Source organism: Nanorana parkeri, unplaced genomic scaffold (assembly GCF_000935625.1).
Source record: "Nanorana parkeri isolate BGI_ZX_2015 unplaced genomic scaffold, ASM93562v1 scaffold48, whole genome shotgun sequence".
In the NCBI taxonomy this organism is placed as follows: Eukaryota; Metazoa; Chordata; class Amphibia; order Anura; family Dicroglossidae; genus Nanorana; species Nanorana parkeri.
Window position 1 is genome coordinate 2,927,797 of NW_017306316.1, and position 12,963 is coordinate 2,940,759.

Sequence of the window (12,963 nt, forward strand, 5' to 3'; positions counted from 1 at the left end):
CTAGTATCGAACTGCTGCCAATGTGTCCATGTCAAACTGCCCAGTCTTCCTACGTACATTAGATCATGAGGGAGATTTGACAATCCTAAGAAAAGCACTTTACAGACTGCTGCAGCATGGAAAAAGAGAAATACTTCAAAGGAGTTCTACATTTTATATAGAATGAATCTTCATTTATCTATTAAGGGACCATCTATATATCTCTGCAGTGCATGAACGTGCACACATTAACCCTCCGAAATGCTTTTCACCTCAGCTGGCCAGACCATTTTTGCAATTGTTCCTATTGTTTTGATTTTCTACTGCTGCGTTGGTAGCGTTTTTAAAAGACCCCCCAAATCATATATTTTCTGAAAGCACAGGCCCGGTAGAATAAAAAGATGGTGCTACTAATTTTGTAGGTCCTGCGATAATTGCCCAAATGTTTATCAAATCAATATTAAACTAATAAAAATACACAAATTGATAAAAGCACACTAAAATCAGTATCGGTGCACACAAAAAAATATTTTTCCAACTAAATTTACTTTTTTTTTTTTACTGTTGGGGGGCTTTGGGGAAATCTCAGGGGTCTAAACAGACCCCCGACATTTCCTTTTTGAAATAAAAAAAGAAATTGAGGACACAGAATCCTCAATCTCTTTTTCCTCAGTCTCTGTTCTAAATTAATGCACAGAGGCTTCCCATTCATTCAGAAACTGGTGAATTTAAATTATTTACTATCAACCAGTTTCTGGATGGGGAGAAGCCTCTGTAGTGTGTGCTTCTCCCCATTGAGAAACTCATGAATGAACAGGAAGTGATAGAAAGCACTTCCTGTTCATTCATAACTGGGGACACATAGTACTATGTGTCCCCAGTTATTTACAAACACTGGAGTGATCTGCTGATCACTCCAGTGTTTGCTCTGCACAGAGGATTGGTAAATATCACTGATATTTACCGATCCTCCACTTGGTCATGCACAGAGACGTGGTCATCCTGAAACTGACAGGATGGCAGCGTCTCTCCTCGCCGCTTGCTGCTCGGCCATCCTGACAGCAGGCAGTGCTCTCTCTCCAGAAGCATGGAGCGGCTCCAGGCAGGTAGGAGATGACAGATGCCAGCTGCAGGGGCGGAATTTTTGTTAATAACTGTCATCAGCGTCATCTGATAAACAGCTATTATTTTACAGGGGAGCGTTGGGGGAACCCTTCTGCTATAAGTTCATGGTCGCTAGAGCGACCATGAGCTTATAGCAGAAGGGTAAAAGCCACCAACATATGGCATACTGAGGTGGCCAGCTGCAAGCAGTTGTGTTCCGCCGTATACCATACGCCGGTGGCAGCGTAAGGGTTAAAGGGTACCAGATTGGAGGGGGTAATTCAATTTTCCCAAATTCACCTGGGAAAGTGGAATTAGCCTTTAAACTGTCTGTTAACATGCATTGAGTTAGGACTGCCCATTAATTTGAATAGGCTGCCTAACAGGCCAAAACAGATGCAGGCACTATTTTTAGCATTGCAGAGCACCACAAAACACGGTAGTGTGTTACTGTGTGTTGTGATCACTGGGAAAGATGCGGTAGGGTGGCATTTAGCATGAATGGCACTGCAGTGCACCAACATGTATGACGTGCATCGCCGTGTGTTACCAGAGTGCAAAAATGTGAATATTAAATGAGCAACAGAAACTAAAAGCTGAACCACAGTCAGGTATCAGAACCAGTATTTCAAGTGAGCATTCAGAAAAATCATGAAGACGCTCTTCACAACAAGTGTTGCGTTACTACTATATGTTATGGTGTGCTGTGTTATAACAGCCCGTTCATACTGAACACACGTTTTACCACTTGTAACAGCAAAGTACCAATTTAAACGGGCCTAATTATCAGCATGTACCTGAATGTGTCCTAATAAAAGCCTCTAGTTATCCCCTGCACTGCAGTACTCAGACTGGAAGTGGGCCCCCTAAAGCAATCTGGATCTACTGCTTTGCTTAGTGCTATCAGTCTATCATTTAACATGCTTACAGGAAGGTAGACCACAATCAATGGCTGCCGCTCCATTATTGTTAAACTAGTAGCCTAGGGCAGATCCTGTACTAGGTTGCATGACTCAACCATAGTATAGTCAGTGCTATCTGGCACCTGTCTGTAAAAAATAAATCAAGGCAACTGGACTTGCTGCATGTTTCTTGAAGACGTTTCTCTGATCATCCAACCAGCTTTCTCAATTCTGAAATGAGAAAGCTAGTCGGTGACCAGCGAAACGTCTTCAAGAAAAATACAGCAAGTCCAGTTGCCTTGTTTTATTGTTGTTTACAGATATTTCCATGACCTGGAAGAATGAGAACCTTCACAGACATACCTGGCACCTGGATCACATGACAAGTTGATCAACATTACAATTCCTTTGGCAGGTACAATTCACCTATTTGTATTTCAGCTGTGTATTTAAAAACCCAATTGATTGGAGTTCAGCTTTTCTATATACACTTCCCATTTAACATACAATTAGTGTTGCACATAGTCAAAACACAGTTTGCATGGCCCTCACAAAGTATTTAAAGAAACAAGGCCTGGGTTACATACACACCTGTTCTTCTCCAGCTTATTATGGACTTCTCTGGTACCAGCCCTACACGCAACAGAAAGAGAAAGCAAATAGGATGCTATTAATACAACAGAGTAAGATCTTATTAATGGAAAATTTCTAATTTGATTAAAAGGTTCTACAACCTAAAAATACTCTGTTGTATAGTGAGAAGGTTATTGCATGAACTGCTAGACAGTCCATGTGGGAGATTTGCTTAAATTCAGAGTGGCCTGCATGTTAAACGGACTGGATTAAGCGCAAGGCGAAATGTAATTCTTCCTTGCTTACAGCACACTCTACACACTGGTTACACTGCATATGCTAAATGCATCCATGTTAGTACACACAGCATATAGCAAATGTACATGCATTGCCAGCAGTGGTCAGGGTATACAATAGTCCTGTCTCATCGAGCATTAAAATCAGCAAGCCGTGAGCAGACGTCGTCTCCGAACAGAGATGGCTATGCTTGGTGCAAACAGTGCAGACATGGCCTAAGACTGAAAGGAGCCCTACATATAGAAATAAAAAAGGAGAAAGTGACCAAAAATAATGCAAAGCCAATGCAAGAGTATTCTATGGTATCACTTTCAAGGAATATCCACTACCATAAATTGCTTATATATACCCAGGAAAATACCTGTGTCTTGAGAGATGCAGCTTGATGCCCTTAATATGTAAAAGACAAGTCCCATTCACCTTAATGGTGAGCTGAGCTGCAGTGACACGCATGCTTGGGAGTCAGAGCTGCAGCATAATTCAGCAATCACAGGGACATTCCTTTTTTGTGCATTTTGGTTTAGCTGAGGTGCACCTCATTGCTAACTGTCTCTGCTTATGCACAACGACCTGCATTCAGCATAAAGATCAATAGAGATTTTCCTATATGATTGGACATGCCAAGGTTGTAAGAGTCTTGTGAACACGCAAGTGCGTCTTTTCAGATGCAGGTATCTTCCTGAAAGCAAAGTCATGGAAATTATGTGCATTCATTGTAAAATTCCCTATTTGCATATACTGCTATTATGATGTATCTTTTCTCCACCCTATTGCATGTTACCACTTATGAACTGCTAGAATGTCCATGAGACTGCCCAAACTTCCATTTTTAGGCCCCATTCACACTGGGCCTTTTGAGATTCCTGCGGCAGGAATCCAAGGTGACCCATTTAGATACGGCCACTGTACCCGTTCAAGTTAATGTCCAGGTGACAGTGGCCTCATCTGTAAGCGGGCAGTCCGCATGTAATTGCACAGTATAGATGCATCCAGGGACTGTGATCTATTCCAGACTGCATGTAATTGTATCATATACAAATACATGGAAACTGCCGTTTACAGATGGGGCCGCTGTCACCCAGTCATTAACCACGGGGGCCCTGGACGTTCCTGCCGCAGGAATGCCAGATTGCCCAGTGAGAACGAGGCCTTAGTTGTAATAATTCATACTATGTTTTCTTGATTAGATTTGATATGTTGGTTTTTATCTGTGTCATGCTTCAAAACTAGACTTCCATGTTAAAACCTAACAGCTTGAGCCAAAATGGGGAAAACAACACACAGTGCATTACACACATAATGCTTATGGCACTGAAGATCATACCCGTACAAAAGTTACATAATCAGGAGTTATAGAATGAAACTCCTATAACTTTGTTTTGTAGCCCAATGCTCTGGTAGCTATCATGAGATTACAGGACAATAAGTCACCTGTACCCGGATACATGTACATAAATGTAGAAAGTGCCTTTATTTTAGGGAACCATTTCTGCTGGCTCCTTTCACTCTGGCTGATGTCACTTAGTATGGGAAAAGGGCCATATCACAGGATTAATGCTTCTCTGATTTAGAGTGGTGATGACCTTCTGACAAGGGGCATGAAAGCTCAATGCTACCTCAAAATTTCAGACCCATGTCCTGGCTGCCAGCAGATTCAAGCGCTGCTATGACACTATAACATTGCAATGTATAGAGAGAAGCGATCCATAAAAAAGGCAGATAGTAATTGGTGAGCTGTAGCTTCCCTAGGATCAGACCTTATGCATTCTGTTGATTGGGAGTCTGTCTGTTCAGGGCACATCAGCATAGTGCAGTATAATGCAGTGGAGAAACACTTGCAAAAATGTTCCCATGTGCCAGCTGTTCGCTGTTGTCATTATATTGATTCTCACGGTTAAATCATTTAACTTATATATTCATTGTGTCACAACATCTTCAAAAAGATTTATAGGTATGTAGATATGTTCACCTTTTTGACTTATGTGTGTGCAAGTCTGCTTTGTTACGAGAAAACAGTTTCTCTATAAGCTGGCTGAGTGAAAATGCCAAGCTTGGACCTGTCCATTTAAGAATCTAAAGCCATTCTAAAATGTAAACGTGGCTTTCTCTGTGTTACGCAGCTGGGGGTAATAAAGTTATACATGATCAATATATCCTTTAGGATTAGTGAGAATTCTTAAGAGTTCATTATAACTGGAATCTTACCCTCCAGGCCTCCTCCTCTGCTCATTAGACCTTCCATCGTCTGGAGTCGACAGCCTCAGGGCACCAATTGGCTGTGGTGGAGGCTGCTGCGAGTGTGTTAGGGCTGTAGGCTGGGGCTGTATAGGCTGTTGCGGCGGCTGTTGTTGGTGCGGTAGAAGTTGCTGCTGTTGCATGAGGTGGTGGTGTGCTATTGTCAGAACAGGGGTTGAGTAATGGTGCAGCTGGTTGGGACTTCCAACACTCAAAGGTGCAGTTTTAATTTCTTGAAGTCCAGGGCCCACTGGTCGCTGTATGACAGGAGCCAGGGAAACATCTTTGCTAATAACAGATGGGGGGGTAACAACAGGTGGTTGACACTGCACAACAGGCGGTGACAAAGATGTTGGAACTACTGGTTGGGGGGCGCTGGTTACTACAGGGAGAGGAATGACAGCTACTGGAGTTGGTAAGGGAGGAGGTGGAGGAGGAGGTGGTGCAGGTGCTGGTGGAGAAGCAGGATCTGGTGGGGCCTGGTTTGTCAGCTCTTCTGTTTGAACGGTGCTTTTCTTGTCTTCTTCTTCTTCCTCCTCCTCTTCTTCCTCTTCCTCCTGTTTCACCAAAAGCTTATCATTTTCCTCTGTAACAGAAAAGGGGAAAAAACAAACCGAATGAGATCAAAGCGACCTTCTCCATGTTACTCCTAGTCTGCTGTGTGCTTCTAATGTGACCTTTTAATAATTCATGGCAAGTACACAGCAATTAATACCTCCTATTGTTCTGCATTCCGAACAGCGTGTTAACTGTGCCAGCCATTCGGAATAAAACCCCCCAAAAAAGACTGCAATACCAGTATAAAAAAAGAAATCTACATTTTAGTGGCATCCAGACGCACATTCACAATATGACAAATCAATGCTAAACTCTGCACTAGCAAATCACATTTATAAATGAAGAAGACCTTTTTATAGGTATTATTCTTTTGTGCAGCAATCCTGGAGGTACTGAAATACCAGGTTGATGCATGGAGTGGACAAAGCAAGCTCTCCTTCCATCTCCCTGGTCTATAAATCCATATAATACATGGTCCTAAGGCCCGGTTCACACCTGGGCGTTTTGTAGCGCGTTCCTACGCTCTGCAAAACGCTCAAACACCGAAATCCCATTATTTCCTATGGGTATGGTTCACACCTGGGCGTATTACAGACCGTATGAACGCGCTACAAAACGGCCAAAGAAGTACAGGAGCTTCTTTGGGGCGTTTTTGTTGCACGTTTCCATTGGGATACAGCCAAGTAGCTCTCGGAAACACGCGTTTTTGCGCGACAAACGCGCATATTCGATAAGCCTAGGTGTGAACCCAGCCTAAGAGAGAGGATGTATCAGATATTAAACCGATATTAAACTGATGAGATTACACTTGATATTGGCCAAAAGGCAGAGAAGCGATATGCTTCCGTTTGAGATTTTTCTCTGACCCAGATTATAATCCGAAAAGGACAGTTTCTGGTGATTCTGACATTACTGAATTGTTGGGACAAGAAACATAGGTCTCTAAAAGCCCAATCCCGGAAAATTTAATGAAATTCATTCGGTTATACAGTTTTTTGCCTGTGCCTTCCGCCAAAGCATATTCCCAATCCAATACTAGCTATGATCACTCATAGCATTCTGGTGAGCTGTACCATGCAACAGGTACTGGAAATCGAATGATAGCAGGCTCTTATAACATGACATAACAGAACATGCAGCAAAAGTCTATGCAAATACCGACTTTCTCAAAGTCTGTATTTGCATATGACGGCAATCCTTTTATCACCCAGATCGAGGAAACATTAACTTCGGTTGATTCCTAGGCATTACCACGGTTTGCAACTTGGACTTTACAATTTTTAAGCCTGTTTATGTATATGCAAAAGAGTAGTTAAGCTTTGTTAGAAGAACTGTCAATAAGTGCCTTTCCTGCCCCCTATTTAAGCATGTGCTGTATGACTGCCCATATAGTTTGTCAACTAACCAATGAGCAAACATATCATACCTGAAGCTACAAACAAGTCCATTTTTACTTCCTAAAAAATACTGACAAAATGCTCTGGTTACATATGTGGCAATGCTTAAATGTTTTGTCCACTCCAAACTGTCATTCACTATCGGAATCACCCACATTTTTTTTTGTAACGTTCTGGTCCTCTGGCAGCGAGAACCCTGCAGGATGCCAACCGAGCAGCCCCTGAAAAGCCAGATCTGAAAGACTGCGTGTCAGGGAACCAGGGGTCTTACCTCCCCGCAGGGTCAGCGCCCTCTTCTCATCTGCACTGTAAATCTGGTTCTCCTTACGCAGACGGACAGCTTCCATACGGCGGAATAACTCAGCAACAAACCAGGGCTCTGGCCAGGTTTTTATAGCCAGGGGGTGTAAGTCCGCCCCCCCGTCACCAAGACAACTAGGTGGCTTCTCTCCCCGAGAGCCAATTGCAGGCGAGAGGTGGTATGTGTGGGCTTGCAACCTCCCCCAGCAAAGCCCACACCTGAGGCCCAAACTGGGCGCTATGTGCGCGCTTCCGGGGATGCCCGCGCAGCCTGTGTATTGCGCCCACCGCGCATGCGCGACCCGGGCGCCAGTGGTTCTGCCAGGCTGGAGGGAGACCCGTACCCTGCGCCGTGCTCGCTGACCCTGCGGGGAGGTAACACCCCTGGTTCCCTGACACTGTGTGAATCAAAGAGCTCAGAACACACCACATTACAGTTACTATACCAACACACAAATCCATCAGATGTAGGTCTGCACCACATGCACCCACTTGGCCCTGCCAGGTCATTTTAGTTCAGAGCAGGGTGGACACATTTTGTCTACTCCTTTAATAAAATGGAGTCCTACACACAGCACTTTTTTTAATGAACAATGCAGAAGCCTGATGTCTGTGGCTAGCGTGTAGTAACAGTAGAAATATCCCATCAGTCCATTTCCTGGCTCTTTTAACAGTTAATACACAGGGCTTATTTAAATAGGTTGTGCTCCACTTCAGCAAGCACTTAGTCATTGGCATAGTAACCGTGATGTGGTGGGAGGACCAGTTTGAGAGATTCCCTTCTGTCTCTCAGCTAATGCAGAACACATGCTTCTCTGAAAGAGAAATGGAACGGTTTGCCAGCAAAGCCATTTGTAGTTGCTCTTTCACATGCAATCTGTAAATGGTTTGTGCACGTGTAAGAAGCATGAACCGGCATCGCCAGCACTGCTACTTTCTAGTGTAATAGTATATCTTGAAAAGGGTTACTTGATTCACAAGGGGTGAGTGATATAAATGTGGGCACCACAATGTGGCACAGTTCTGGCCTGAGTAAACTCAAAGCAGAACGGCTGCCATGGAGTTTATGTACACTATCAACATGATTTGCAATGCTTTACTGAAGAAAAGAAATGCTTCATGTATGAAAAAGGTGCAAACAAAAACATTCCATCAATCGGCTACAGATTATTATTCCTGTAGCTCGTGATTTGAAAATAGAATAAAAGGATTCTGACTCCTATGGACAACAATATATGTTCTGGTTTGTGCATAGGCCCCATCAGATTTTGTTCAACATTGCAAAGCACATTAAAGGCCTTGTTCACACCAAATGCCCAGCAGATCCGTTCAGATTTCTGCACACGCACTCTAGTCTTTTAGGTGCGTTTTTGATTTTTTTTAAAATCAAAAATTTTAACGTTTAAAATGGGCTTTCAGTGCGTTGCAGGCATTTGCATGCATTTTTATGCGTTTGCAGATCCAGAGCAGGTAAAATAGGGCCTGCTGCAGTTTTTTCACCTGCTCTGGACCTGCACGCTGCGATGTGAACTGGAGCAAAAAATACCATTGAAATACATTGGACGCAGTTTTGAACCGGTCTGCAACTGCTCTGCAGCTGCTCCGCGCTTGCTGGGAACAAGGCCTGATAGTCCTAGACAAGGGGTTATTTATGCTGAACCATTTTGCTTTAAAACCCGCAGCCTCCGACCCTGAAAAATGACACAGATAAGGCTTTCTGATTTTCCTTTGACTTTCTTGATCTGCATACTTGGAAGAATGGAAGGCAGAGAGCCTGTCGAAGAGGCTTGTCCAAGTTATGTGACCGACCTCTCCAATCATGGAGTTCTCTCTGCAGCATTAGGCAGAGATTTCCATGGGACACCGAAGGCTCCACATAACGCCCTGCATTTTAAGAATGGCATGTAAACTACGTTGTATCCTGCTGTGTCCAGCGGAGACCTCTTAGTGCCAATGAGTCAACATAACAGCCAGGCATCTAGCATTCTCAGAAGGAGCTCAGCAATGGAAGCCCCATATTTCTCTCTTGAGAATTTAGTTTGCTTTGAGAGTTATTTTTATTCACAAATATGTCTTAACATCTAAAAGTAAACAGTTTAGCGTAGTTCTATGGGTGGCTCCATGACAGCCAAAATGCAATAGATCATGCCAAAAACAACTCCCCACACCAGGGGCACGCTTCCTTTAATTGGATCACATTCAAAAGACACTCAATATAAATATCTTCTTTACAAAACAACAAGCATGTGTACAAATATATCTCTCCTTCTAAATGACTATTATATTAATACATGCTACAATGTTCTGCAACGTCCTATCCTTCCATCACATGATTGTACTGTATATAAACTGAGCCTGCACACACTATGATAGGATTAGGAAACTGCCTTCAGATCAGGGTGTATAGTAACAAAATGTGGTGTGTCTAGTTGGCTTCACAGATATCATGTGCGGTTGACAAGTTTCCCATTCCTGACCTATTCAAGCTATGAGCGAGCCAACTCCAGGGATGTGTCTATGTCATATTTGTGGGTGTTTTGTTTTCCCAAACAAAGTCATGCCCTTCGTGTTCCACACCCTGCTAGATCATATTTCTCTTTGTATCAGAACATCTTGCATTTTAAACAGTTGTCAGCAGAGATGTGAGAGAAGATACTGTTTGCCTTTAGAGTGGACCTTTTATAAAAACTTCTGTTTAAAGCCGGCCATACACTATGCAAATTGCGGCTGGTTCTTTATGAACGGGCAAAATTTGCACAGTGAGTGCCATTGTTGGCACCCTTTCCGCTAGCAGCCCTCGATCAGCTGATCGAAGAAGGCGGTTGGAAAACCTTCAAACGAACAGAGCCGGCAGCCAATGAGCTGCCTACTCTGTTTGGTATTCTGACAGTGGCCGGCAGCAGTCAGAATCCATTGAAGACAGCGGAAGATACCTTACGAGCTTTGATGGAGGAACCGGTTATATTTCCTTCATTCAGCCCACGGGTTGAACTAAGAAAATATTACAGTGTATGGCAAGCTTAACTCACAGTCCCCCCTCCAAATACCAATGGCTTAAAAGCAAAAAACAAAGCGTATGCGAAAATAAATAAAAACTAACCTTGGTCTGGCTTCTGATGCTTAAGGGGCTGGTGAGAGCCCATGCCAGAAGCAGAACCAAGGTGTTTGATTTGTTTAGCAAGTCTAAGCTTTATTTGTCAATTACTTTTGTATTTGGATGGCAGGGGCTGCGAGTAACGCGGACCTCACATTTTCATTGAGAGTCCAATTTTGTTGCCATCACTGACCCTCCATCGAGAACACCTACAGGGTTATTCACAAAAGGGTGAAGAGTTTGGAGAAGGCAGGAGATTTATATACTATGCGTCCTGTGAGTGGCCACTGTGCTGAACAAATTAACTGCTGCGTTTTAACAGGACAGGGGAGCCGCTCACCAAAGTGGCTATTCCTATACCTGGAAGAGGCTATAATACAATGTTGTAGCTGCAACTACTACATTGTATTACAGGATCCCCAAGGCTCTGCCAAGGATCAATATGTACTTACATTGTTCTGGACCGATAGAAGTATAAATACAATTTTAATGTTGGAGTTCAGATTTAAGCAATGGGGTGGCCTGGTGACCTACAGTAGGGACTAGCTGAAAAACTGTGTCCTAGCATGCATTTCAAGGCTTCATAGTTTGTTTTCATTGCATTGTACTTACATTTTACCCAATACAGAAACTGGCCATTTTATCCGCAACCATCCGCAGTTCTACACTGACTCATGCCAACGATTTGTACGACGACTGTTGAGCCTCTCCATCTAAAACCCAATCTTTGTACCATAACCTTCTATTAGTATTTTTCTAAGCGGTTTCCTTCTTCCTGAGTCTTTTCTCTGCATGATAAACCAGGGCCCTCTGCTCCTCCAGTCTTGGCAAAGAGCTCTCTGAAAGTCACACACATTCTGTGAGTCACAGGCTTGGCACATAAAAGTCATTCAGTCATGGTCTGGGCAGGGAACAGGGTACACATTCTTTAAAGACTCAGGGCAACGATCAATTAGTAAAATAGGAACGGGTGATGGAAATTTAACAAAAGGTCGGCCATTTACATACAAGAATAAAAAGAAATCATCATCTTAAACAGAATTAAGGCTAAGACAATACTGAAATCACCTAATATGACAAATTAATGTTTCCTCTGACTTTCCTTATATTGGGAAAGACGCTATATTCTCCTCAAAAAAAAAAATCAATCCTTTTTCTGTCATTAAGAAATGATGTTGCTTAAAGTGACATTAAAGGATAATTTTTTTCCCCTCCCCCCATGTTAATGTCAGCACTTACCTTAAATGATGTCTCTTAATCCGATCTTCTTCTTCTTCTTTCCTGATGTTTTCATCTGTCCCTCCAGCGCTGACTCCTCTCTGCTTGCTGGCACTTCTGATCCCACGGTGTCTGCATGCGGGTGCACGCGTCCATAGACTAACCTTGTGTCTCTCCTCGTCTCCCGGCCGAGAATCCGAACTGCGCATGCGCCCGCCCCAAGATGCTTTGTGGCCGCCCGAACAGTTTCGGATTCTCGGGCGGGAGCCCGCAGCGAAAACAAGGTAAGTTTAAACCGCTGTTAAAGCGTTTTTGTTTTTTTTTAAACTGTTTGCCTATATCTACTGCTAGCTAGCAGTAGATATAGGCAAAAAAACGGGAGGGTTTAGAACCCCTTTCATGATGCTTAACTTGCCGGAGTAAGCAAAATTTGCCCGAAAACCGAGCCATGTATGGCTACCTTAATTACATGTGAACCCTAACAGAGTGCCATTTAATTTGCTAAAGCATTATGAACCATAAACAAGTGCCACGTTTTAATGTGATCCGGGCAGGTTAAAAATTAACCAGTTGAAAGATCTCTGCAATAAAACAGCTTTTATACTCTACTGCTATCAGCAGCCCATGTCTCCTACCTTGCCTCTGTTCCAGCACTAAAGCCATTTGTAAGACTCCTTTGTCCCCCACCAAGCACCATAGTTCCATCCTTTGACCCCCTACATGACTGCCAAGTCCTGTAATGAAATAGGAGTCAGGAGATGGAACCATGGCATGCGGCATCCAACAGTCCTGGAAGTGTTGAGTACCAAAGTCTTCCAAAGGCTGCAGCACCGGAACAGAGAGGAAATTAGAAGACAGGGGCCAACAGTAAGGCGAGTATAAAAGCACTTTTATTGCATAACTCAGCAACAGAATACAGGGGCATTGTATTGCAAGGCTAGTTTTTATGAATACAATCCTCTAACTACCTTCCTTGCTGAATGCCAAAAACAACTCCTACAGTAAATCAAGGCAAGCTCCCATTGCATTGTGGGAATTTTTTTTTTTAATCCTGTTTAGGCCTACTTATCCATAACATGATGAGGAAGACGAGTGGCTAAAGCGAAAAAAAGAACCCAAAATCTATATCTGGCACTGCTATATCCGGGAAGTGTTGAGTACCAAAGAATCTTCCAAAGGCTGCAGCTCTGGAACAGAGAGGAAATTAGTAGGCATATCAGCACTGTGTATGGCCTACAGCCTCATTGTAGCCACTCCTTGACCACCTGCACTCCAGCAACTGCCGAAAGTCATTCCAAATGGTGAC

The 12,963-nt window shown here is 43.3% G+C and overlaps 1 protein-coding gene across 3 annotated transcripts in view; it reads right to left on the reverse strand.

Moving 5' to 3' along the window:
- MNT (MAX network transcriptional repressor) overlaps window positions 1-12,963 on the reverse strand; it is an 80,952-nt gene that overhangs the window by 47,975 nt on the left and 20,014 nt on the right. For 2 of the 3 annotated variants that reach the window (XM_018573904.1, XM_018573898.1), the window contains 2 exons: window positions 5,061-5,676; window positions 2,577-2,618 (listed from right to left, as the gene is read on the reverse strand). In XM_018573904.1, coding sequence (XP_018429406.1) covers window positions 2,577-2,618; window positions 5,061-5,676 — 658 coding nt within the window. The remainder of the gene's footprint in view (window positions 1-2,576; window positions 2,619-5,060; window positions 5,677-12,963) is intronic. The other variant, XM_018573912.1, reaches the window with a different exon arrangement.